The 27,598-nt window shown below is 43.7% G+C and overlaps 1 protein-coding gene across 11 annotated transcripts in view; it reads left to right on the forward strand.

Moving 5' to 3' along the window:
• The first annotated feature begins 1,713 nt into the window (after nucleotides 1–1,713).
• The window catches only part of TNRC6C (trinucleotide repeat containing adaptor 6C), a 106,730-nt gene continuing 80,845 nt past the window's right edge, over nucleotides 1,714–27,598 (forward strand). For 4 of the 11 annotated variants that reach the window (XM_066565758.1, XM_066565759.1, XM_066565761.1 and 1 more), the window contains exons 1-3: nucleotides 1,717–2,116; nucleotides 23,797–23,896; nucleotides 24,441–24,462. In XM_066565758.1, coding sequence (XP_066421855.1) covers nucleotides 23,834–23,896; nucleotides 24,441–24,462 — 85 coding nt within the window. In that variant the 5' untranslated portion in view covers nucleotides 1,717–2,116; nucleotides 23,797–23,833. Of the gene's footprint in view, nucleotides 2,117–23,796; nucleotides 23,897–24,440; nucleotides 24,463–27,598 lie in introns of all 11 variants that reach the window. The other 7 variants (XM_066565756.1, XM_066565762.1, XM_066565763.1 and 4 more) reach the window with 3 other exon arrangements.

Raw genomic sequence — 27,598 nt, forward strand, 5'->3', positions numbered from 1 at the left:
CACCCATATGCACACACACCCGGGGATGTGTGTGCGTGCATGTTTCGCCCCCGTTCCGGAGGGACACAGCCCCTCTACACCTCTTTTGGGGCACACATCTCTCTCGCCCTCTGTCCCCCCACCCGCGGCGGTTGTGCGAGGGAGGGGTGAATTGCCGTTCGCCGCCGTTGGCACAGAGATGTTGTGTGTGTGTGTGTGTGTGTGTGTGTGTGTGTGTGTGTGTGTGTGTGTGTGTGTGTGTGTGTGTGTGTGTGTGTGTGTGTGTGTGTGTGTGAAAGCACCGACACCCACTTGCCGGGGTGGGGGTGACCCCCCTGTACCCCTCTGGGCTGTGAGGGGGCTGTGGTGGGGGGGGGGGGGGGTCACATCCCCCTTCCCTCTCCCCCCGCGCGGCGGTGGCGGGGGGGGCGTGGCCCGCGGCGCGCGCGCGTGGCCTCGCCGCCGTTTGGCTGCGGCCGCCGCGCTCATTTGCATACCGGCGGGGGCTCCCCCCTCCCTCCGCGTCACGTGGTCGGAGGGGCCGGGTCGGTGCTGGCGGGCAGGCGGGGGGGGGGAGGGGGAGCGCGGCACTTCCTGTTGGCGGCCAGCGCGGGAGGGGGCGCGCGCGGAGCCGCCCCGCGGTCTCGCGCTGCTTGGCGGGGCTCTGTCAGTCAGCGACAAAATGGCCGCGGCGGCGGCAGCGGCGGCAGCGGCTCCTCTGCTCCCCAGGGCGGCAGCGGCGGCGGCGGCGCGGAGGAGCGGGGGACCGGCCCGGCGGCACTGAGCCCGGCACCGCCTGCCCTGCGAGCGGACGAGGCGAGAGCGAGCGGGAGAGACGGCGAGCGGCGCTGCGTTCCCCCCCCCTCCCCCTCAGCACCCCGGCGGACCGACCGACCCTGCCCGAGGCGCTGCTGCGGCTCCCCGGGGACACGCCGCCGCCTCGGCTGCCCCGCTCCCCGCCGCCCACGCGGGTCCCTGCCGGATCCCTGCGGAGCACACGGAGAGAGCCGCGGGATCGCCCCGCTCCCGCCTGCCCGCGGATCCCGCTGCGAGCCAGGCACACAGACTGTCGGGTTTCCCCGCTCCCTCCTCCCTCCGTGAAAGACTTTGCTGGATCCTCCTCCCCGGATCCCCTCCCCGCGCTCGCTCCTTCCTGCGGGAGCGGCTGCCGGATCCTCCTCCCGCCGCGGATCGCCCGCGGGGTCCCTGCGGAGCCGCGGACCCTCCTCCCCTGGCAGAGCCTCCGCTGGATCCTCCGCCCCCCCGGAGCTCCCGGCGGGATCCTCCTCCTGCCCGCAGCCCCATGTGAGACTCCGCATCCCCCCGTGCCTCCGCCGTGCTCTTTCAGTTGGGTTTTTTTTTTTGTTTTTTTTCTCACCCCCTCCTCCTTTTATTTTGAAGGGGGGATCCACCTTAAAACTCTTTTTCTGGATCCCGGTTTCTCTTTTGTTGATTTGCACTTTTTGAAAAACCCTCAGATGCTCCTCCATGTGGACTGAGAACCCATCAAGACACACACACGAGAACTCATCCCGATCAACTCCAAATCCTGGCTTTCCGTGGGTTTTGCTGCAACACATGAAAGCAAACTTGTATTTAAGACACACTCGTGCAGAAATTTAGCTGGGGACTTGAACGTGTATTTTGTCTTGGTTTCTTGGTCTTGGTTATTTTTTGTTGTTTTTTTTCTTTTTTTTTTTTTTTTTTAATTTTGCTTCACTGGAAATCAAAAGCTTGTTTTGGAATTGGACCTGCTTTTGCTGCACTTCTCCTCTGGGCTGGATAACACTGAAGCTCTTTGCTTTTCTACTTGGATAGTGTTTTCCTGTTGATCTGTTGGGTTTTTTTCATCTCCTGTGTGGCAGACTTTTTTTTTCCCTGAGGGGGGTAAACAAACGACGACAACAACAACAACAAAAAAACTTAATTTTTTTTGCCGTGTGAGATTTTTTTCGTATTCATATTCGTGAAATTACGGGTACACTTACAAAAAAAAATTGAAAAAAAAAAAGCATTAAAAATAAGAAAGGAACACGTCAGAAAGACCCCTACACGGTAGACAAAATACTCACTTGTTTCCTTACAGCAAGACTGAATCGAAAGCTGCCAAAGAGCCCCATAAAGAAAAGACTAAAAGGTAAGAGCCTCTCTTAATCTGGGCACGGTAGAAGTTAGCAGGGGAAGAGACCTGCAAAGCCGGTGCATTGCTCCTTTTTTACAAGTCTAAACTAGATTATTATTATTTTTAAACTGCTTATTAGTCAGCGAAGCAAGAAACACCCCAAAACATTTCAAAATCCCTTTTATTTTTATACGATGCGAGCAACCACCGGATATTTTTTTAATGGTAGAATTAATTCGGTGTTTTTTCTCTGTCCGGAATCGCTGCTTCTCCCCGAACAGCGAGCAGAAAGTGCCATTTGTGAGCGGGTTGTGCCATTCAGACATGACATGAAGGCAGCTCCTGCTTGCTGCAAGGCACGACCGTGTGCTCTTGCTTTAGAACTTACACGTGTAAAAATTATCGCACAGCGCCTTGGAAATGATCCCAGGGCTGGAAAATTGTGGGCATGGCCAGCAGTGCTGCCCTGTGGGCGAGCACATGAGCTCCAGCTTTGTCCTTCATGGCTGCTTTCTTTTAAAAGTTCAAATATCTAGCTTTGGGTTATTTTTCCTCTTCCCCCCTCCGCGTAATGAGATTGTGAGGATCCGCAGTAATTTTCTCCTGAGTATTCACAGAGCGATCTTCGTCTAAACCTGGAATGTCCAGGGGGAGAGAGAATATTAAACAGAGTTTATTCCTTTAACTGCGACGCAGAAGGGGAGGAAAATGGGGAGGGCTCAGTTGTTAACCTGAGAAATCTTGAAACACTGGAAGTTTATTAATTGTTCGAGGCTTCTTTGTTTGTATCACAAGTTTGTGTCAAAGGTTAATCTTCTTAATATGTAATTAGTTGAAGGTTCAATTATGGGATTTATTGAACTCAATTGGGTTTTCCCCCCCTCTTTTTCCATTAAAAATAATACTGCAGGTCTTTGTAACTAGTTTATTTTCTGCTACAACTCTAGTGTATCTGCGAGATGAGATTTATTCAATTATTCTAACAGCCAGTTTAAATTTAGAAATCATCTTTAGGACGTCATACCCGTGTCTGTTGCATATTTTTCCCTCTGGTTTGCATATGTATGTATCTGGCGAATTATGCTAATTTATGTACAGAAATTTGCTGTGGACATTAGGCCGGTTAAGGTAATTAAAATTCCAATAAATCCCGCTGTTAGTGGGCTGGCCGGTGGTGCAGAGCTTTAAATCAGGTGGGTGTCGGTGGTGCTGTGGACCTGAGGACAATGCCAGAGCGGAGGAGCAGGAGAACATCTGCACTGCTGCTGGATGCACTGGGAGAGCCAGGCACGGCTTCCAAATCCTGCCCTCCTTCCCTGCGGTGGGTGGGATTTTTTGGGGTTTGTTTTTTTGGATTCCCCGACAAATTTAAATGAGAATTTAAATGGTGTTTCCTCTCGGATATTTCATTTTTTAAAATAATAATAATTTCGAGAAGGTACACACGGGTTCTCACTGCTTCCCCTGGTGTTTTCCAAGGAAGTAGGAGGTGACTTGCAGTGGGTGCAACCTGTGCTTAGCCCATCACAGAGTTTCCTCCCCGCGGTTCCTGGGCTTCAGGAATCCCGGGGATGTCTGCCTGCCTGCTCCTGTGTGTTATTTGTGAGCTCAAAATGGTGTGTGCTGAGCAACAGCCCCCGGATGCGCTGGCGTCCCTGCTGTGGCTTCTGCAATTCTTTCCAGAAGGTGAAAGCAGCAGTGGCAGCCCTGGATACCCCAGTGAGGAAGCAGCTCCAGCCTCTGGAAGCTCGGTCTGCTCTGGGGAAGCGCTTGGTGTTTTTTGGCTGAGATTCCTCGTGGATAACCTGGCTGCTTCCGAGCCCAGGACTCAGTCTGTGAGAAAATAAAGCTGTAGTAAATCAGGTTAATTTCAACTTTTTTTAGGGAAAATGAGCGCTTAAGAGCAGCAGCACTAGTGTAATAATGCCTTGTGTGGCTTTGTCCTTATCTTCAAAGGGGAGCGGATCATTTCTGAGTGGAAGTGATCTGCCTGGCTTCCTGAGATGAGGAGGGTTCATTGCAGTCCAGCCCCCGGAGAACAGGTGCTGCCACGGGGAAAACTGCTGCAGCCACGACTTGCTCCAGGGCGAGAGGGATGGGCATTAATAGGGGCTAATTTTAGGCAGTATTTTGTACTTTTGTCTAAAGGTTTTGTTCGCAGCAATGAAAGAAACAAGACAGACAAACCTTTTTATTGAGACCTCCTCTGGATTGCAGCAGGATATATTAAGGATATATTAATTTTTCTGTTCTATGTGTGGATTCCCATATTGACAGATGAAAGGCTGGGATCCATCAGACTCAGAGCTGTTGTGTTACACACGGGGGGTTTGTGTGTGCTGTACATCAGCTTTGCAGCACATGGATTATTTTGGAGCTGTCAGCGGTGCAAGGTGCCAGTCCCAGTGCCTGGGAATGTCCTTGTGGGCAGCCTTGGGCTGTGCCATTTCCCCGCTGGCCACAGCAGAGTGGAGTTTGCTCTGGGACACTGCCCTTGGGCTAAAAACCCTGTGGGGACTTGGAGGTTCACCTCAGCCATGGAATCTTGGCTTTCTCCAAAATCTGTCTCTGATCACCTGTGAGTGGATGGGTTTGCCCATTGCAAAGCCTGCTGGACCTTGCTGGGATCAATGAAAACCCCACCTCCGCCTTAATTTCTGGTTTCTTCTCCAGGATTTGTCTTTTCTAATAACGTCTCACACTCTGCTTCTAATAGGTTGAGGTCTCTCACTGATGTTTGTGGGAAGTAAGGTAATTCTGTACTCTTTTTGCTTGAAAGAGGTTTTTAAGACTTTGAAAATGATGAGATGGAATTTCCTTAAAATGAGAAAAACACAATTGGGCATAAGACTACTTTTAATCTGAAGATTCTTTGTTAAAACTCTCCAAGTTCCCATGTTCCATACCTTGCCAAGTACGGACTAACAATAAAACAAGATAAAGTGAAAAGTCTTGTCAAGCAGGGGTTTATAATCTCCTTGTGTAGTCAAGCAAACTGTTGCTGAGTGTCAGTCTTATAGAGAGCATAGCTTTAAATTAATCTAGAAATAAACCCGCTCATTTTTCAGTTTTTCATTCACTTCATTCAGAAAGGCCGGGAATTTTATTAACAGAGTTACTGCCTGCTGTTCACTCAAAATGACCTAGACCTCTGCAGCCCCCTTCAGATGCTCCGTGCCATGGAGACTCCTTTTCTCTTTCATGTTACATTTATTAAAAGCCCAATGGCAGCGTTTACTTTCAGTTTTAGCTGTGAAGACTTAACCAAGAGCGGGGGATGTGGGAACGGGTAATATGTTAACTTAGCAGCTGGCCTCGCCGAGATAAACATGCGCTTTTCCAAATGCTGTCATCTGGCCCCTTTCCAAAACAAGCTGAAGGAGGAGGTCAGGGGTGGAGCCATCCCCTGCTTCAGTAAAAAGAGGCTTTCATTTGGAAAGAATTGCCAGATCGTATTGACTAAAAGAACTGCAGATTTAAAATAAAATGACCAAACCTTTCCTGAGTAAACCAAATGGTCTCTCTTGATGGCTTAAATTTAAGTGCCTTGTTACAGTGCTGCTTCTCTTTCAAGGCTCAGCAGCTTCAGTGCAGAGTGCATATTTCTGCTTTTTTTACAAAAATCAGGGTTTAATGTAAGACTTTCAACGTGACAACTGATAAAAAATGTATCATCTTTGGTAACAGTAGAGACCTGCAACACAAAAGTGCTATTGTTTTAATTGTTTAAAATTCAGATTACAAGATAATGGTAATACCATTAGAAGGTTTCCCCTTGGCCTAGAAGCTGCAGGTAGGAGTGTGTCGATCCCTCAGTATTAAAGATGAATGATAAGGAAACCTCTTAAATGCCTGTGACGCTGCAGTCTAGCCAATTTAGGATCAGCTGATGCCTTCTAGTGATAATGGCTTGAGGTTTTCAGCTGTATTATGAAGATATCAGCCAGGGCAAATAGTGTTTAGAAGAGAAGTATACTTTATTGAATGGGGAGATGATCTAGAAGTGACAGTAAATTGCATTACTAAATGATCTATGTGCTCTGTGCCGTCTCTTCACTGGCAAATGCTGTTGGTAAAATGAAAGATGGTTATTCTTAATGTATGAAAGCAGAGGAATCAAAGTATTATTTGATCTCCCTTTAGGAATCTGTGCTAGTTAGGAAAATTGTCAACTGAAAGCGTGGCTAAGTTGTACATCTTAAATACCAGAAGGAGATGTACTTAGGCTTATTTTATCATTACTAAATCATGGTTAACTTCACTGTGGATTCCCAAATACAGTTACAGCTGTGTTTTCTGAAGCTTCATTTGTGCTCCTTCCTACCTTGTCACTAATATGTTTTAAAGTCTCCCGCCCAAGATACAAAAGTCTGGGTTTGATAATAAAGAAACTGGCACGGAGCAGTCACTGTGCTCTTTGAGGTCGTGTGAAAGATGGTGGAAAACGCAGCACTACTCTAAAATATGCATCTGATTCTTTTGTCTTATTTTTGAAGAGAGTAGCATGTCTGTCTCTTCCTCCCAATAAAAAGGCTTCTGTCACTGAAGGCAGCTGTAAAATCAGTGGCTGTTCTTGCATCTCGAGCTTCAGGGTACCAGGAAAATCCGAGTGAGTTTTGGTCTCAGCCCTGGGTGCGAATCAGCGCTGTAATTTTTCAGCACTGAGGTCTCGAACGCAGTTGTAATTCAAGTTCATAAAATATTAGAAGCCCTGGCGGTCCTGAGGTCTGGTTTCTGGAGCTCTTCCCCGTGGGTTTGCAGCCAAGGATGGCTGAGAGGGAGAACAGTTATCTGTGCTGCAGCAGTGATGGTTTATGGCTGGGTGCCCAGATTGTCTGGCTTTGCACACAGCTTTATAGTTTGCCTTTGAGGGCTGTGGAGGAGGTGGAAGTCATTTGTAATAAACAGCTATCTGCAGCCTGCTTTTCCTGGGGTTTGAAAGGTACAGCCATTTAAAAAATTGCAAGCCAGATGTACATTTACTTAGATTTCAGTCCGGAACCTCCATGTTTTAGGAACTTGGTTATGAGAAATGTTAACAATTGCTTATTGCTTTGTATTGAAAATGCCTAATATTTATCCCTTGGATGTTTGGGCTGTTTTTTAAGCTCTGTATTGCTAGACAATAAGATTTTTCAGGTGGTGTTGTTTTTTTTTTTTTATTTGAGAGAAAAATTGACTTGTCAAATCGGTTGGCATCCTTTGTGGTAATTAAGCCCCAGAGAAAAATATGTTTATATATCTCCAAATAGTTATCATGCAGCTACCAGCTATAGGCTCATTTAGGAAAAGATAACAGCCACCCCCCTTTCACAGCAAGGAAAACAACCACCCTGGGCTATGTTTAGTTGCTGCCCATGGGTGTTTTCAGAGGGAGATCCATTCTTCCCTCCACTTCTCTCCCCCAGTTTCTTGTTCTGGGATCTGTGCATGTTTTCCCATGCTGATTTTCTGGAGGGATGGTGCTGCTGCCTTTGTTATGGTCTTGCCCAAGAGGAGTCTCTTAGAATGGCATTACCTGATTTTTCTTACATGTGCTCTTTTCCTTCCTGTTCCTTTCTTCCCTTCCTGTGTTGTGTATGCACAAAGTTTACAGTTTTCTCTCTCATCCTGCATTTCCAAAGCTCCCCGATGGGAAGTGGGAGAGCTGTTTGTTTTGGTGGAGGGATGGGGAGTGCTATCTGTGGCTCGAACGCATTCTGTGCGGTCAGTGTGTCCACGGATCGATTGTTAGGCCAGGCTGACTTCTGCCAAGTCTATTTTAAGCTCAGCCAGATATCTGTGTTGTGTCAGTTTGATTTCAGTCCTGCTCAAGCCTCCGACTCTCAGGTCTTTTAGTTCTTCGGAATTCCAAAGTGTTTTCATGGCTGATGCTCACGTCATTCATTGGTGCTGACAATGGAGAGCCTTGTTTTTAAACAGGAGCTGCTTACTGGTAAACAAAAGAGCATCAGCCCAGTGCTTTAACACCAACCGTTCTAGAAAAAAGGAGCAGTTCAGGGAGAATGCCAAGGGGGGAAAAAAAAATATCAGCTGTACAGATGCCGCTTGCCATTTTCCCGTGTTCCTACAAGGTCGTTAATAGACCATGGAAGGTGGTCTGGGTGGTGTTTGTAATGTTTCTGCTTGAACTCAGTGTATGTTCACAGTAGCCTTGAGGATGATCCTGCACATGAAATATGAAGCTAAAAACTTCAATAGCACTGCAGGCATAACCTAATGGGGGGGTGTGTGAATCAAGTAGATCGCTCCTTACACGAGAGTGTTACCAAAGGCTGGAGCAGGAATTCCTCATTATCTCTCTGCTAACATCATTCTGTCCATCTGCAGGTCTCAACTTTCCTCTTCCCTCAGTGTTTTTAGCTGCATTTACCAAATGCACAAACTTAGCAGAGGAGAATTGCTTCCAGTGTTTGTATTGTCTGAGTTTTTACCACATCGTCAGCTTTGAAATGGGTGCTGCCTTGAAATTCTTTCTCTTACAAAAGATGCTCCATCTCTGCAAATGTAATCACCCTTATCTCCTTCTGGTGGAATGCTCTAAGTGCCCAGTACTCATTCCTGTTTTGTGATGCAGAAGAAATTGCTCGGAGTTAAAAATAACCTGTTGGCATACGAGTGCTGTTCACATCTTCCTGCCCATGGAATTATTTGGTTTCTCTTTGCTGATGTAAACTATAATGAAGTATATGTTTATCTTGAATCTTTCAAAAATAAATTAAAATGGGGGATGCAACATCTTCTGATAAGGAAGGAGGAGAGCCTAGTGGTAGCAAACTAAATGCTATTTAATGTTTTCTAGTATGATCATTATAAAATATATGTCTGATCAAGGTATGGAGCTAAATTTGGTGTCTCACCGTAACAGAACTGCTGCTGTTGAGGAGCAGAGTCTCTGTATAAATAGCTCTGTTTCAGGTGAAAGATTTATTATCTGGGACTTAGTGGAGCTTGGTGAATGTGGTGAATTTTTACTATTTCTGTTCTTCTAATCAATCTCATAGAATTCAACTCCTTCACTTGAGAAAAGAATGGTCCAAATAAGTCACATTACACCAACAGTGCATTAGAGATGTCAGTCTTTATACTCTGCTACCACATTTACATGTAATAATTGAATAAAACAATGGTTGGCATAGTGGATGGATGTTTACATAACGATTTGCCTAAAAAAAGACCCTTAACTTTAATTTTTTCTTACATTTGTGAGAATGAAATGTACTTCACAAATCTCTGGGTGAAATAGTGCAGTGATGCCAAAACTCATTGCTTTTGAAGCCAACAACCCAGACTGATAGATAGAATCGTTTTTACCTGCACTGAAATTGTGCTTCCCTCCTGCCCCATCCCCAATCCCTCAGTCAGCATCCAGACAAGCAAGAGCTGCTCTTTCTGGGATTCTGGCTGCATCTGCTGATCAGATAACATACTTGGAAACATATTGGATATATTTCTGAGAATATTTGCTCCCCTGGGCATTTCATGCACTAAATGAAGGCATAAAATAGTTATTACGAAGATCATAATTGACCATAAATTGATTTCCAAAGTGGTATTTACTGCAACTAGTTTTCCTGTCCTGGAAGATCATTTATGGCCATTTCCTTTCCCCATCTCTCCCCCACCCTGTCTCTCCTCCCCCATGGAGCTGCTATTCATTTGCTAAGTTGAAAAATGCCTGATGGCCCATTCTGATGCTGGGTCTGATATTCTAATGTATGCTTTTACTATGGAAAGTGAAGAGAGGAGCAGAGAAGTTTATTTCCATTAAGCTCAAGTTTTAAGGATTACCCTTTCAGCACTGCAGAGCTAATCTTTTAAACTCTGGTAGGTTTGTGGAAGGAAAGGTGGATGGATTATGCTGTTTCCTTAATTTTGGATGATAGGATAAATCTTGAACTGAATCCAGTTCCCAGCCTAAAGATAGGTACAGAGTAATTGTTTCTTATCTTACTCAAATTATGCTGCCATCTTAATTTTCAAAACAGTCTTGCAGCTGAAGATGCAGTGGAACAAAAACTTAAAAGCTTCAGAAAGTATTTTCTTTAAGTTAAATGACATAATTATGGTGAACAGCGTGTTTTGATTTTTGCAGTGAAATACTAGAGTGTATAAAGTGCACAAACCAAGTAGATTTTCTTCACTTGTGTTTAAACTTTCAGAAATTTGCAGTGCACAACTTTTAGTACAGTTTGTTAGTCTATAGTGTGTTTTGTCTTCCTTGACTCGGATCAAATTTGGTGTTAACCTCCTGCCGAGAATTCCAGGACCCCTGACATTTTATTGTGACTCTTGATTAGCTCACCAGGGTTCCTGCTAAGAATTCTTCTTTCATTCATTTGATAAATTGAATTCCCTATTCACAGTGCCTTTAAATAGAATGGTATTTGGAAAACTTGAAGACAACAGCTTGAATGTACAATGAGCTCACTCAGCAAATTTAAAAATGCAGAAGAAGGAAATTATGGGTATGTGTATTCTGAAATCTTCTAAAAGAATAAACATCTTACAAAAACTTAGATCTCCATAATCATATTTGTTTAAAGTGTATTTCCCATTTGATTTCTAAGACAAGGAGTTCTTTTGACATCTCTTTTCCTTTTTTTTGTGTCAGCAGCTGTGCATTCAGCTCACCTGTCCATGTGGGAGCAGGTATGATGAGGTGCCACAGCACAGAGGGACAGAGGGACTTCAGCTTCCCAGGGCAGTGTGGAGAGAGAGCACCCCATCCTTCCCACCCTGGGCTCCACAGCATGAGGAACAGTGTCATTTTTTTCCTGATTGTAGGTTTGGGGACAGCCCTTCCCTGTGGGGCTGCTGTCCTGTGATTGCCCCACCCAGGTCTCTCTGTGGGCTGCAGCAGTGTCCTGCATCTCACCACTTGTGTCCCCAAGGTGACACCTGGACACCTCAGTGCTGTGCTAACAGAGGCTCACTCCCTCTCTTCCTAGAGATTTGCTTCTACAGCTTCTGCCACACATCTAGGAAATGATTTTAATGTCACAGGACAGCCCAGGCTGGAGGGGAGCTCAGGTCATCTCAGATGGGCAGATGAGTGTCCAGGTCGGGTGACACGAGTGTGTCAGGTCACTGCTGCTGTCACTGTCCTGCTGCTGTGCTGGTTTATTCTTGGCCATGCCTGGTGCAGTGTCCCTGCCTGTGGCTGGGAATGAATGAGGGCAGTGTGTGTGCATTTTTCCACTCTGCCTCAGGGGAGGTGTTGCTCACCTTCCTGGGCCTGTGTCATCACACTGGAACCACTCATGAACATGGACACCAATGGACCTGTGGCTGCTGTAAGCTGGGGGTCTTTTGCTGAAGGTATTAACACCACCTTATTCCCAGAATAAGCACAAGGGCAGCACCACAAACCCTGTCTCCAGGGTAAATTTCTGCTTCCTTTTTTTAATGCTGTCATTTGTGTTGTCCAGCCCCACCTGTGTGAGAGCACCAACCTGGTCTTCAGCTCTGGCAATAAATAAGTTCACTGTGCTTTCACCTGCTGCTGGCAAAGAGATTGGGCTCAGAAATAATTGAGCACTGGCACCCAACTGTGATGGAAGGGGGAAAGGGGGATTAGGTGTGTTGGAAATCCTTACTGGCAAAATGGTGTACCATTGTAGTAACACAAACTCGATTTTCAGTTTTTTTCAGCAGAAGAGCAGAAAGGCTTAGCTTTGCTGGCTGGAGGGCTCTGAGGGTTTGCTGCACAGTGCTCCCAGCTGTGGCCTGTCCCTCCTGACCCCGTTGTCCCTTCAGGATGACAGGTGCCTGACTGGCTCCACCAGCCTCCATCCTTGGGAGTGGCATCCTGTGGAGCTGCTGCTCCTGTTCCAATTTCCTGGCCTCCTACGTTGCAGGATCCCTGTGCAGCTGCCCCAAGAAGCAGTGCTCCTCTAAAGTGTTCTTGGAGTTCAGCTCAATACAGCCAGCAGCTTGTCTCTGTGAGTTGTTTCTGCTCCTGGGTCAGCTAAAGGGTGACACTTGGTCACTGAGGGGGACTGGCACAGGGCTCTCATCTTCTGAAGTATTTCCAGAAACCAAAATAGCCAGCAGTATCTGGAGAGACAAACATGCTGTGCTCTTGCTGAGCTGCTGGATTCCAAAGCTGTTTTCCTTTGTGCATTATGTCCCAGCAAGATTGGGGACGAGCTGTGGAGCAGATGCCAGATCAACTGCTGGTAACTCATCAGGCCTGGGAGGGAGGGTGCTGGGAGTGTAAATCTGGTTATCTGCACCCTTCACAGTGTGTGGCTTAATTTTTCCATCACTTTGTGTTTGTTGGGGGAGGAGAGTTGTTTTTCATAGCATGTTTCTTGCTGTTTGTAGCTTGCTTTCAGTGATGAATTTAAGGCAAGCTTTTTTTTTTTTTTTTGGGGTGTGGGGCTTATTTACTTTTGGTCCTTGCTTAGCCTTAGTGATGCCCATGGGCTGGGGTGCTGTCAGCAGATTGAGGGAGCCAATTCTGGTATGGTTCATGCCTGAAATGCAGAAATGGCTGAGGTTTGGTGTACAGTTCTAGCCCATGGCCACATTTACCTATAACTCCTTGAGCTGCCCCATATTGGAGCTTGTATGTACACTAAAATCCCTGCACTGTGGAGAGCAGCACCTCCACAGGAGAGGGAATGAACCTGTGTGTGCATCCCTGTGGGATTATCTACATGATTCTCTTCATTTGGATTGCAACTTCCATGATTGATCAGGTGGTTGTCCCCACTTGCTGTGCTTTGATTGGTGTCATGTGTCTTGGAGTGCAGTTATCAGATGCCTTTTAAATAAAATGTCACTGGATGATGAGTTCCAAGGGTGCAGTTAATGCTCTCCTGCTGCATGGGAGCAGGCTGGAGCTGGCTCCACCTGGAACAGGGATGGTGTGGGTAGGAAATCCTCTGCAGTGACAGTTTTGCTCAGTAATGAAGGGTTAACACACACTGCAATATTCCTGGTTTTACTCCAGTGCTCTCCTCAGCACCCATCCCTCTCAGCTAACACACCAGGAGAAACTGGAGTGTTTAACAAAACCAAAAGGAAGTCTCTAGATGAAAAAAAAAACCAACTCCAAGCCCTGCAAACATTTCCTGGGACTTGGCAGTGCTCAAATATGGGCTCTTCAAACTATGACTGGTTTACCTGTCATAGTTCATCTGCATCTTTAGTTTATAAAACTTTTTCTTCTCTGGAATTTCCCCCCTCTTCCAGTCATTGGTAATAACCAGTAGAAGCAAAAACAGGGCCAGGTTGGTGTGCTTTTGAAAAATATCTTGAATTGAATGATAGTAACTACCTGTTCTGCTTTATTTTTGTTCTAATCTAATCTGCCTGAGTGGTTATTTACCTTATGTGTACACAAAGGAGGGTCACAGTAAGTTAACACTGGGTGAGCTGGAAACTTCCCGTGGGGGAGCCCAGCTCCTGCAGCACACACCAGCTGCAATTCTCTTTTTCTCTTCTTGGGGTCCTGCCAGGATTTTATTGCTCTTCTACCAATATTCCAAAGTGACATCTTAGAAATCCTGTGTGCTACTGCTGGAAATGCAGCCTTGAGACAGAGCATGGAACACAGAAACTCTTTCTGGTCCTAGAATTTCTATTTTACACTTTGGAGGAGCAGGATTATTAATTTGATCTCTTGGACAACCTAAAATCTGCCTCTAGTTTCAGCAGTTTCAATTGAATTTGTTACTTTTCACACCATGTTCTCAGCTAATGCTGGTTGGTTTGGAATGGCAGCTTCATTCCATTACATTCTGCTCCTGCAGAGACTCCAGATTTGGTGGAGTTTCTGAGTGGCTGCAGAAATCTGGCTGCTGCCCCTGTTCAGATCAGTTTTCTGTTACACATTTCAAGATAAGTTCACCAAGAACTGGGGGTATCAAAGTCCCAGCCCACATCTGTTAGAATGGATGATATCTTGATGTTTCAGAGGAAGGAATCTCCTGTCAAGGCAAATAATCTATTAATGAGGGTTAATTGCAGGACAGGGACATAATTGGACAGTGAGAAACCCCAAAACATGGGATCAAGACATCATAAATTGTGGTCAAACAGAAAGTATCATTGAACTTCATTTATGACTCCCCAGAGGAACAAATTTTGCACCTAGACTTTCAAATTACAGGGTGTAGTTTCAAGCTGTGTGCTCACAACTGTACATGTAATTCCTCCATGGACTTATCTTGTGCACAGGGTGTGACTGGGGGCTTTTCCCCCACCAATTCCTTGGAAAGGAGATTGTAGGATTTCACTTTGGAAATGGGTGGGGGCCTCCAGTTCTCTGTCTAGTTGTTTGTGTGTTTAGGACTTGGTGTGGCCTTATATCAATTTTGCTTCATAAAAAAATTATTCATCTCTTCTTTTTATGCTTTTCCTCTTCTCCAAATGTATATTTATAAAGACTTGATATACATTTTAATGTTGGGAGTTTTTAAAATGCTTCAGTGTGGAGGATTTTTCTTTACCTAATCCAAATCTTTGTTGCAATATAAATTCAGTGCTACTTACCACAGCTAAAGGAAAAAGATTTTACTCCTTGCTTCTCTACCTCTGTCTTGAACACCTTTTTGAATAACAGGGTTGCCATTTCTTTAGATGAAGTGAAGTTTTTTCCAAGGGCCTGTGCTTTTTTGATGTCCTTGGTGCTGTTTTCTGGGCTCTCTCCAGCTGACCTGTGTCTCTCTTGCTGTAGAAGTCCCAAACTGGACACAGCACATCAGCTAAGGAATTTCTGACCATCTGTGATGTGGTTGCTTTGCCTTTGGAGTGAAATCCACTGTAGCCCCTGCTTGTTTGTCTCCCCAAAACTGGTGTTCTGCCATTTGTTCCCTCTGCTGTATTTATATAGGATTTTTCCTGCCAAACATGGTACCCTCTGCTTTTTCTCACTGATTTTCTGCCTTTTTTCTGCATTTTGAGTTCATCAGGGTGTTCTGAATGTTGTCCCTCCTTAATTATTTTCCAGCCCCATGACTTGATATATTCTGGAAACTAAGTAAGTGGAGACACATTTTTCCAGCAGTAAAGTGGTTAATTAAAATTTTACTGCTGGACACGTGGCACACTGCAACAGAAATTCATCAGGTCCCTGCCTTGGGGGAGGGGTTTTGTGGGTTTTTATTGTAATTTTGTTATGTACCTTAAAATTACTACATAATAGTTCTTGAAACTATTAAATAATAAAGCAATCATATTCTTACTAACAAAAATCTCCATGTGGATTGAAAAGTCAGTTATGTAGTTTAGTTGCTTCTCTTTCATCTTTTCCAAAAATACCCGGGACTATGCTGTAGGAAAAAAAATCAGGCTTTTTTTTTCTCTTCACAAATCCTTGTTAGCTCTTGCTGATGTTTTTCTCTCTTTCTTTGTAAGTTGTGTGCACAGTCTTTGCCATCTGCTGCTTTTCCAGAGTGCCATCCATCCACCTGCTCGTGCTTTAAGGTAACCTGCAGTGACTTAGATGTGGTAAAATGACAGCAGGCCCAGCCAGGGGGGAACATCCCATTTCTCTCAGGAATTTTTAAGCTGTTCTTGCTTTGCTGGCCTGATTTCCTCTTTGGAGTGGGAGCGAAATGTTCAGCTCTATCTCATTTTCTTCCCTGCCATTTCATGTGAGTTTTTCTGAGAAGCCAAATCACCTCAGATTTTGGGAAAAGGGGTTTTTAAACACATCTTGAGTGTTTTGCCTCTATGGCTGTTTGCTCCTTTTGTTGGGCCCCACAGGGGGTTCTCTTGATGGGGGAAACTTTTTTGTAACAGTTTTGTGTTAGGAAGGAGATGTGTGGGACTTTTTTGGTCTTCGGCTTGTTGTTTATTGTTATCTTATGAAAAGTTCAATTTGTTGTTTATTGTTATCTTCTGAAAAGTTTTGGTACATTGTCTGTACTAGATTTAGTGCACTGGAAAAGCACTGTAAGAAGAAGACAAAGACAACACTTAAAAGCTTCCATCTTACTTCCTATTTATGTCTATACTAAAAATCCTAAAACTTAAATTTCTCACCTGTGACGGTGTTCACAGGGGTCTTAGGATGAGGGAAGAGATGAGAATGTTGACTCCATGTTTCAGAAGGCTGATTTATTATTTTATGATATATATTATATTAAAACTATACTAAAAGAATAGAAGAAAGGATTTCATCAGCAGGCTGGCTAAGAATAGAATAGGAAGGAATGATAATAAAGGCTTGTGGCTCGGACAGAGAGTCTGAGCCAGCTGGGCTGTGATTGGCCATTAATTAGAAACAACCACATGAGCCCAATCCCAGATGCACCTGGTGCATTCCACAGCAGCAGATAACCATTGGTTGCATTTTGTTCCTGAGGCCTCTCAGCTTCTCAGGAGAAAAAAATCCTAAGGAAAGGATTTTTCAGAAAATATCATGGCTACACTCACCTAATAACAAACTACACTATTCTCTATTATCTGTTTTACACTCTAGTAAACTCTAGTCTATCTCAAAGACTTAGTAGCCCTCTCTATAAGTAAAAATCAAAACCAGTACTTCAAAATAATCCCTGTACCCTAAGTTTTCACATGCTGGAGCTATTCATCAGAGCTTTGGGAAATAAGCCAGAAGGGACCATTGCAGGGATGGAGGTGGAGTGTGGGAACCCAGGACATCCTCTGCCTGTCCAGGACAATAAAGACCCCTGCCAGGGGCTCAGAGACCCTGGCACAGAGCCCAGGATGCCTGTGGGTTTGATTGTGACCCATGGAGCAAATTACCAACCTTAGATGGAGATCAGCAAGCCATGGCAAGTAGAATGATAGTGAATTTATCACAAGGTGAAAAAGTAGATTTGGAGTTTTTAGAATGGGGGTTCAGGGGGCAAGATGGAGGGATCTGGGCATGTCCAGCCTTTCTCCTTCTTCTTCTTGGCCTCCATCTCCTGCTGTGATGGTGGCACTTTTGGATTGGTTTAGAGTAGAAGCTCCCTGTCTAACATAGGTGATAGGTATTGGGAAGTAATTGTAAACATTGCACACGTAGTTTTTAGCATAAAGACATAACACCACCCTGGGGGCAGGCAGAGTGCCTGGAACTGTCCTGCTGGATGGACCTCAGCAGGGCAGGAGAAAATTTTTTATAGATAAGATACAATAAACAACCTTGAGAGCGAGAAATGAAGAGCCCTGACTGCTTCTTCAAGCACCAGGCTGGGAACAGAGACTTTCAAACACATCTCGGGGTCGCTCTGAGCAGCTGTAAAGATCCTGACAGTGAGCAGGAGCAGCCTGGCTGTGGGTGCTTTGCAGCAGCTTGGCCAGAGCCCATGAAATCCCTGGGAGAAATCCCTGGGAGAAATCCCTGGGAGAATCGGTGTCGTCACTGCGGCTCCGCAGCAGCGCGGCCGTTGTTGGCCATCTGTTCCCTGCTGACCTCTTTAGGGAGGGCTGAACAGAAAGAAAAGTACTGTCACTTCAGCCCCTACAGGGTCATCTGGCACTGCTCCCCCTTCCCCAGCAAGAATCAAAACTAATATTTCCCCTTGCATGTTGATGAAGCACTTAAAGGTTGGTTTGTTGTTGCTTTTTGCTCATATTTTTCTGGCTTTTCTCAGTTTGTCCCTGTGTGTTTGCACTGTTTTTTGGGTTTTTTTTTCCATATTTCCTTCTTATTTATTTGACCTAGTTTTGCATGCTGCTTTCTTTTTTTGAGTTGAGTCGTGAGCTTGTAATTAGGGACCAGCTTGACTCTTTTTGATTAATGACTGAGCCTGGATATCAAGGGAACAAAGCTGGCACTTTACCAGTCACACCAGCTCCTTCCCTTCACCCATATTTACTCTGCAAAGGTCACAGAGCTGGACCGTGCAAAGATGAAACAGGAAACAAAATTAGCAATAGGCAAATCCAGAATTTGAGTTTATCTGTTCCAGCACTTGTGAAAACAAGGATTGCAGATGCTCTGGTGACCTCTTGCTTTGTGTAGGATTGCTGCTGTACGTGTGGGTATCTGCATTGTTGTTTAAATTCCTGGTGACTTCCAAGAAACAGCATGTCATGGTTTGACACTGGCACAATGCCAGTGCCTCCATGAAGATACTTTCTCTCTGGTTTCTGCTGTGAGATGTGACCAGGAATAAGCAAAGCAGGCTCTTACTTAGGAAAGAAAAGAACCAGAACTTTATTAACTACTCTACAACTACGAATAAAAAGGAACACACACATACAGGGAAAATGAAAACTTCACAAATGCATTTCCTCTTCCCCCCACTAAATTTCTAACACAATACATTTGGTTCTTCAAATCACCAACTCTCGGTCCAGTACCACCTTTTAGACAATCAATCTTCAGTTCATCAAGAGGAGAGGAGTCTTTCTTGTACTATGGGCTTCCCCTGGAAACACAGCTGAAGCTTCGTGTGTTTCTGTGTCACTCGTGGCACCGCCCGGAGTACATCTGCCGTCGTGACTTTTCTTTTCTATGTTTAGTGCTCTTACTACTGAACACGGACTAGAACTGCTTTTAGGGTTGTCTTTTAAGGATGCTCTGTCCTGATCTAAAAAAGGCACAGTCTCTCTTTTGGGACACCTGTCCCCACAATCTCTCTTTTTGGGACACCTGTCCCCCCCATATTTTTTCACCCCCTGGGGCCGAGGGGCACCAACACTGAACCCTCTTGGTTCTGAGGCCATTGCCTCCCCCTAGAATGCAGTCTCTGTATCACAAGGAACATGGTTCTGTCTATGGCTATACAAAAAGAGTCTAGCAAAAGCCACTCTATCATCTCTTCTTACTAGGATTCTTCTCTATTCTTCTACTATCTCTCACTCGCTCAGGCCTCTCTCACACTGGCCCATTTCTTTCTTCATCTTCTACTCTATCTTCTAGGAGAGGTCAATGATCTGTAAAGTTCTCATTCTCTAAAAAGGGGTTAAAAGCTCTTACAAGCGGCCGGCTGAACCCCCCCCCCCCTCTTCTCCGTCCCAGCCGTGCTGCCGGCGCAGGCCCATGTTTATCAAGCTTCAAGGTTACAGTCTCAGGCAGCGGCTCTCTTTCTTTCTCTCCCTCTGTGTCTCTCAGGGGGGGCTGCCCGATGGCTCCCGGTGTCTCTCTCTTTCTCTCTTTTCCACCCTTCTACCCCCGGGCTCAGGCCTACCTCTCTCGGCTTCATGGCTTTCCCCTCCCCCTGCCCAGCCAGCAGCTGGGCCGGGGGAGAGACCCGAACTCTTTCTCGCCGGAAACCCAAGAGGGCCCTCCCAAGGGAGAGCTCTGCTTTTAATTCTGTGTTCTCAGAGGCGTGTCCATGTCTCAATGGTCAGGTTAAATGCCAATATTAAAGTCTGAATATCTATTGGCCCAAAACACAGCATCCCAAAAAACACATTTCCTGTCAAACCACCACACAGCACCTGCCTCTTCATATGGGACAGTATTTCAGGTGTCCTGAGTGAATCAAAGCCTGCCTTTCCAGAGTTTGATGCTCTTATTTTGATGTTAATTTTTAATCCCATTTCATCACCACTCTTCAAGCTCTTTTCCACCCTCAAAATTTCAGCCATTTCTTTCTTACAATGAGATCTTGAAGAATCTCCTAAGTAGTCATTTTCTTCCTCTTTGTTTGAAACTGTATGATACAGATTTGGAGAACTTTCTTTGAGAGCTCATGTCTGTGCTGTCCAAACCCTCTGTTATCTGTTATCACCTGTAACAATGCATGGATCTATTAATTCCTTCCATAAAACCTCCTCAGCCTGCATTTGGATGATTATTTGCCAGTTCCTTACAATTCTAGTTATAAGATTTTCTTTTTTTCCAGTATTTTCCCTCCCATCATCACTGTTAGGAAAAATGCCTGTGCAGGAACGAACAATGGCCTCTTGTATGGTGAGGAAAGTCAAAACCAGAGCAGTGCTTGAGCAGCTGTGTGCAAGGTGTAGGATTTCTGTCAGTAAGAGTGACTTCCACAACTGTCAGAGGAGTTTATTCCAGCATAAAGTAGGATTTAAGGTGCAAGAGGTATCTTGCAATTAAAGTATGGTGGCTAAACCAGACAAAGGCATCTGTAGGCAGGGATTAGGAATGCTGTGCTGAAAAGGCAGTTTTCCTGTGTTATTAAATAAACCTTCAGCATCTTGCTTATACAACAAAATGAATGAGGTTGTTGAGGTTAGGAGCAGTGTGACATGGAATGACAAGAGAGACAGGTCTGTGTTTAGCCCTCAATTACTGCAGGAACTGCTGAACTCTAAAACACTGTGTGGGCAATAATACAAATAGACTCTACCTGAAGGTTGTTGAAGAGCACTGTTCCCAAAAGGAATATTGCAAAATGCTTCCAGAATGTCCCCTCAGTGCTGATCCACAATACCAGCTGTGCCTTAAGCTGTGGAAGCAGGAACACTCAAGTTCTTACATAGCTTAAAAAATAAATGAGCCTAGATGTGTTAATTTTTTAAAGGGATTAATAAACCTTTCAGCAGCAGGCAGTGACAGGCCAGAGCCACAGTGCTGGAGTTGTTGTGACCATGACCTGCAGCTCCTCTTGCTTTCCTGTTCTCAGAGAGCTCTCAAGCACACACACTTTAAAGATAACCTTGGCTTAGGCTTGGATTTCATAAGCAATTTGCAACCTGTGAAAACACCACTTCATTCTGTAGTAAAACTCCTTGCTCATAAAAATCCCTCCCCATTCAGATCCATATGTAAGAACAAGGCAAACTCCTACAGGGATATTCTGAGACACTCCTGCTTTAGAACATGAGCTTTGTATTCATAAATGTTTTAGCCTGTTTCCTGCAATAAAGATTAAATTGTCGCTCAGGAAGTAAAGCCACAACATGTGCCTTTGACAACGTAATCAAACTTTATATAGCCATGTTTTTATTGTTTTCCTTTTGTTTTGCTCTTAGATGACTAATTTCTGCCTAAAAGTGACAGCAAGAGTTGCCATCTGAGAGGCCGCTTAAAGCTTTATTTCTATTTTAAGCATATTTAAAGCACATGTATTCAGAAGTGTCATTATGTAAATCAGTTTTGAAAATTGAGCTCCATTAAAAATTGCAGTATCATTTTCTGAGCTAATCCGAGGCTATTTTAATCTCAGAAATGAAAAAATAACCCCACAACCAAACCTCAGGTTTCTGTGAGGAGTAGCACTTCTACCTCTGGTGTTGTAATTGCTGTGTTAATATGGTAATAAAATACATTGTATTCTTAGTGGAGCAAAATATTTGCTCTTCTTGGATTTGGAAAATCCACTGGCCTGAAATTTGGAATATTTGGAAATTCCACTGCATTGCCTGGAAACAAAAATTGATAGTGGAGTCCAGTGTAAGGAACGATTTTGGCAGTGGTGAAAGTGTCCAACCCTTTAAAGGCTTGGCTGGACCAAGAAAGGTTGGACCAGATAATCCTTAAGATCCCTTTCAACCTGGTATTATAGGAAAAGAACTTGATATTAAAAAAGAGGCCTAACAAGGAAGTTGGGTAATATGTACTCTTATAGCTTAAAGAAAACTCTGCATGTTAGGCAGGGTGGTGGTGGTGGTTTGTTTTTGTGTGTGGTTTTTTGTTTTTGTTTTTAAATACTGCCCTGAGTATTGAAGGGGATTTAAATGTAACTGTGGTGTTCTGGAATTGCAGTAATGGCATGGGGTTTCTTAAGTACCACAAGAGGAAACCAAAAAGTTTCTCATTTTACATGGATTTGTTTCATTCACCTGCTTTCAAAAACCAGAAAAAGCTGAACTTCCTCTGGCAATAGTGTGAGAGCTTGGGGGAGTTCACTGGAACAGGGCCTTTGTAGAGTCTGCTGTGACTTGGGTAGGGAGCACTGCAAATGAAGGACTGGATGTTGTTTCTTTGTAGTTCCTGAGGTCCTGGGGACTTCTGTTCTCCACTGAGCTAACAGGGATAAAGGCAAATCTATTGCAGTTTCAGCTCAGTTTCTTTTGGCAACCAAAGTCATCACTTTTTGCAAAGTCCTAGAAGAAGGCATTTAAAAGTACAGTTTCATGCACCTTTGTCTTAAGTGTGATTTAACATTTTTTTAGTGTAATGCAAACCCCCACCTGCAGTTCCTAAGGGCAGATGTTTCCCAAACCTCAGTTTACAGTACAGGGTTTAAAAGGTGGCCCCTTGGAACTGGCAGAAGCTGAGCAGGTGGTGAATTTTTGGCCATGACAGAAGGTGAATCAGTGGTTAAAAACCAGGTAATTAATGCCATTTCAGCTGTCTGGACCTCCAGGGTTGCACCAAGAGCTCCCAGATGTGCCCAACCTCTGGCTGCTGCTCCAGACCCTGGGTCTTGCCGTATCTCTAACTTCTGTAAATAGTCTGAGTGCTGTAAAGTGCCTTAAAAAGGCACTAACACCTAAGTTTAGAGCTGTGAATTGCTTTCTGTAGTGTTTATAGTTTGGGGTGACACAAGGAAAGGGAATCTGCTTCTCATTTAGTCTGGAGCTCCATACAGGATCTGTGTAAGCATTAAAACATCTGCATGGCCAGGATCAGTATTTTCAGGCAAGTGCAAAAGCCAAATCCCAGAATGCTCTTCAGCACCAAAATATTAAAAGTTACAATGTTCCCTTTTTTATAACAAAGGGAAACTATGTAGGAAAATGCAAACTTGTTAAGAGGCAAAATGTTTCATGGGGGAATGTCTGAAGACACAATGTGCAAAATTGTGGTTGTTTTCTCCTTTAGGTAAAGAGCAGACTGACAGATAGTGACCAAAAATAAAGAGTTTTGTAACTAAAAAGCATTTTTAAACAACAACAAAGATCCAAACAAAGAAAAGGGAGGGGGGCTGCAGGCTTTGACAAGTAAAATGTAAAGCAATAGTAAATTAGGCTAAAAGTGGTCTTGAGGAGTAATTGGAAGGCTTTGAATCTAATAATAGTGATGGTAATGGCTTCAGCCCATCAGAAACAGCCTTCTCAGAAGATCTGTAAGGCTGATGAATGATCAGGACCTGAGGAGCTGTCAAGGAAGATAAAGCAGTTATAGAGAAGTAAATGAATTATTTGCATTGGTATTTATTGGAAAGGATGTTGGGAGGGTCATTGCTATAACCATTTATTTCAGTGATGGACATAGGAAACAGAGAGAAGAAGGTTTCAGATAGGTTTTCTTCTTGTTTTGGAAGGATTCAGGTTAATTTTTAATCAAGATGATACTAGAACAGTCTTATTTTGAATTAATGCAAATTTTTCAGCTAGAATTTATAGGATGAGCACAAAATATGATTATTGGAATTCATCTGGGCCTTAGTTTACAACTCTTGAGAACAAAATTGATGTGTATGGAAAATTAATGCAGCGTGTGTTTGATCCAAAAGAGAAAAATAGTTGCAAAGTAATGTACTTGCTCATGCTCTTCAAGGTATATTGTGAATCACAGCTGCTGAAAGCCAGCAGAACTTGCATTAATTACTTGGGTTTGTTCCTTTTTTTTTCCAGTTTCAAACTTTCTTTCCCTAGAATATGCTAATATTAAACAGTGCTTATGAGTGATTGTGGAAAGAGGTTCCAAATAAAATCTGTCCTTTCTGAATTCTCACTGCCTGCTATTTTATTTGTTGTGAGTTTCAATTTTGGAACAGCTCTTTTTTGAGCTTTTATTGCAGCATTAGAAACAGCCTTTTTTAGACATAAGATGTAGAAAGTTAGCAATGCAAATATGGATTATTCACCTTCCTAGAGAAACTTCATCTTACTGAAAAGCTCTTCCTAACCTTTGTTTTTATCAGGGAGAAAGAACAAGAAACACAAGAAGAGGAACATTTGATGGAAGAAAAGAAAAAGAAAAAGCAGGAAGAAAAGAAAAAGAAGGAAGGTGCTCAGAAAAAGGTTTGTTCATGTTCCTGTTGGAACTGATCCCTTCACTTTTAAATGTGACTGTGGCTACTGATGCTGAGCTTCACTTGTGGGAGTTTTAATTTGAAATAAGAATTGATGGCTATCTTTTCTAGTATAAAAATCAGGCATCATAAAAAATTCCAGACAGATTCTAAAATAAACAGGTCTTCTGTGAAAGGTGGTAGTGTGGGTGGATGCAAAGGGATGCTGGACCAAGTCACAGAAGTGAATTCTGCTGGGTGCTCAAGGGTCCAGGGAGCCTCTGCCCCCCAGGAGAGGGAAGGCTGGGTGGTGGATGGGGCTGCTGCCCTCTCCAGTCATTCTTTACCCTTCCTCTTTGGCATCTCCTTCTGGCTTCAGGCAGACATTTCTATCACATGGAGTTAAACTAAAATTCTCTAGTCCTTAAATGAATCAAATGCCTGATTTATGTAAGCAGTTTCTGCAAAAAGTTAGGCCTGCAGCCCTATAATTATTAGGTATCATTTGCAGTATTGACAAGTAGTTGATTTGTTTTGTTCTTCTCTTCTTTCAGGCTGCTGAACAAAAAACCAAAGGTAAATTCATGTTTATTCTCTGTGAAATGTTTGATATTTTTATAAGCTTGTCTGAAAAATGTGCTTGTACTTTTTATTCATTGTGTCTGTTTAATGAGGGGAGTTTATCTTACTAGGATTGTTATGTTCCTAAAGTTTTGTTGGGATTCTCAGCATAAGCTTTGGCTTATCTTGCTGGGTGTATTCTATGGCAGCCTTTTGACAAGAATATATGGATTAATTTTCTGTGAACCATAACACAGCATGTGTCATCTCTTTTGTCAAGACAGATGCAGTTTTCCATTTAGTTGTTAGTAGTTATTTATCTGTTTCAAAGACAAGTAATTGCCCCTTTCCCCTTGCACAATTCAACTCAATTTAATGTGTAAACTCAATTCATGGAGCTTAGAAGAAACTATTTCCCCTGCTGCCACCACTGCCTGTTTTTCTTTCTGTATGGCTTTTCTGCCTGGGAACTGAGTGGAGCTGCTTTGCAGCAGGGTCAGGAAGCAGCAGAGGTAAGAAATGCCTTCCCTTTGGGGGCACTGGGCTGCCAGGTTCCCTGGGAGAAAAGTTAATGAAGCTGTGCCTTTCAGAAAGGTGAGGAAAAGAGGCAAGGTAACGTCTTTCTTCTGCATCTGATGGCTTACAGATCTTTTTGTGTCTCAGTTCTGGGCCAGCTCAAATGCATTGTCATTTCTTGGTGGGTAATTAGGTGACAGACAGGCATATATGAAATACTCAGGCAAGTGGAGCTTCCCAGAGTCCCAAAGAAGGAGAATTAGATAAGAGCCAAGCTTAACATAAGGGCTGGACTAAACAACTTATGTTGTAAACACTTATGGTTTATTTATGTTTCAAACACTTATGATTTATACAGCAGAAATTGAATATTACTTTAGTAATATAAGTAAAGTAATAACTGCATGATGAAGATACTGTACCAGTAATTTATTGAAACTCTGTCCTTTTATTTCTAAGTTTTTCCTATGTAGAAAGGGAGAGGTCAGAAAGTTTTAGTTTGAATTCTGTAGCATCTGCGCTGTGAGATTTCATGTAGTGTATAACACTGGATTTACTTTCAGGAGAAGGGATCAGAGGTATGTGAGTCCCACCAAAACTTAAGTACATGAAAAACCTTGGAATTAAGATACATAAGAGCAATTTCTATCTAAATGAAATATTTCTGTTTTCACAGCATTGCTTGTTTTGTTCTCTGTATCAGCTCATTTCTGTGTGAAAAGGTTTCACTGTTCTATAATGGATTATAATGACTTTTTAATATCACAATTCAGCAGCAGATGTTTTTGCTGTCAGGGTAACTAAATTCATTTTCACGTGGTAATGCAGTGGCTCTTCATTTCTGTTACGAGTGAGACACAGAACCTTCTGCTTTCCCTCTGTGGGATGTTACTATTTCTGTCTGTGTTGTGACAGCTTTGCTTTTAATTGCTTGAAACTGCCACGTTTGAGTTTCTAGTTAATAACCTCAGTTTTTCAGGTATGCTTGTGAGTTTGTTTCTTTCAAATTTAGGGACTGCATTTCTCCATCTGTTGGTACATTACAGATAAATACATTATCCATGTATTTAAGCATCTTCTATTGCTATAAAATATGGATCAGGAAGAAGACAGCAGTGGATAAGGATAGTTATGTTAGAGATTAAGCAGCTTTGGCATTTATTGTTTCATCTCAAATGCAGTGATGCAGCTTTTTGTGGTTCAGCATCACTGGAAGGGGGGACCTGTCCTACAGAGAGACCAAACCTCCTGTTCATGCTCAGGACAAGGGCCAGGGGTTATTTACAGTCCTGTAAATGACCCTTCTTTGAATTTCATTTGTCTGGCAAATGCTTGTTGCTTTTCAGGTTGCTCTGTGGAAATATTTTATTTCCTCTTTATAGTGCAGTTCCTTACATTTATCTTTAGGAGGGATGTGCAAGAGCTTATGAGGGGTAGCAGGAATTTCTTAAAATAGATTAAATATTAATACAAAAATTAATGAGAGGAAAAATCTGACTGAGCTTTTTTCCTACAATATTCAGAGTTGACTGTAAACTTTATTGCAATGCTGCACCAAGTGCTTTATTTGGATACATTTTCAAGGATAAGTGACATGTGCTACTAGAACTAAAAGGCAACACAGGGATTATCATTGAATTTAGTTAATTTATTTCCTATCTGGGACAGAGCAATTAAATTAGTTTTGATGACAGGATGGCACTGCAAAACTCAGTGAGTGGACTGCAGCAGGTAATGCATGCCAGTAAGCAGGATGTATTAAAACAGAGATTAAAGCTGGACATTTTGCAAAATGTAGATTTTGGTTGGTGAGATCTTAATAAATATGACTTAATGGAGCTGTTTGTGGTAACTTAAAAAAAATGCTTCATTTTATGTGTGTGTCACTGAGTTCTGCAAGTGGGTTGCCATGGCAGTGAGAGGTGCTTGCACTAGTTGGGTCCTAGTGGAGAAAAAGAAATCATACAAGTGCAGGTGGGATGTGGCAGGGTTTTTCAGTTTGTTTTTCAGCTGGCTGGGGCAGGGTGTTTGTGCAGTCCCTGCTTGCTCTCAGCACTGTTTGTGAGGAGAAGGCACTTTGCTGAAGTGGGTAGGAAGGGCCAGGTGCTGAGGCTTGAGAGGGAGGGAGGGAAGGAGGGGTTGGCTTCTTCTGTGCTAGAAACCTGTGACCAAGGTCCAATTATTTTTAATTACTGGTTAGTTTCTCATGGATTTTTGTGTCACAGAGGTGTGGAGTTGCTGTCCTGGCCAGTAATGAACTCGTGTGGTTTGTTCGTGTAGCTCTGAGCTGATCTGGGCTGCTGCAGGTTCAGTCTCTGCTGAGGCCTCAGGAAAGAGAAGGGAAGAAAGAGGAAGGAGGTTTCCTGTGGGGGTGTGTTTGTGGTGTGTTGTCAGCTCAGCCTTGCTCTGAGGCCTCAGCCCCAGCTGAATGTTTCCATTTGTGATGTGGAGCACAAACCCTTCCAAAATAAACACCTATTTCCACCCTTAGGGGAAAGGTATGTGCTGCTGCTGGAGCCCAGGCTAGGAGTGCTCCCTCACATCCACTGAAACAAATTCTTTTCTCTTTTTTAACAATGATCCAACCCTTTAAATCTTCTCTACATAACAGCTCCTTCAGTTTCTATTTTTTTCC

This window comes from Molothrus aeneus, chromosome 25 (assembly GCF_037042795.1).
Source record: "Molothrus aeneus isolate 106 chromosome 25, BPBGC_Maene_1.0, whole genome shotgun sequence".
NCBI lineage: Eukaryota > Metazoa > Chordata > Aves > Passeriformes > Icteridae > Molothrus > Molothrus aeneus.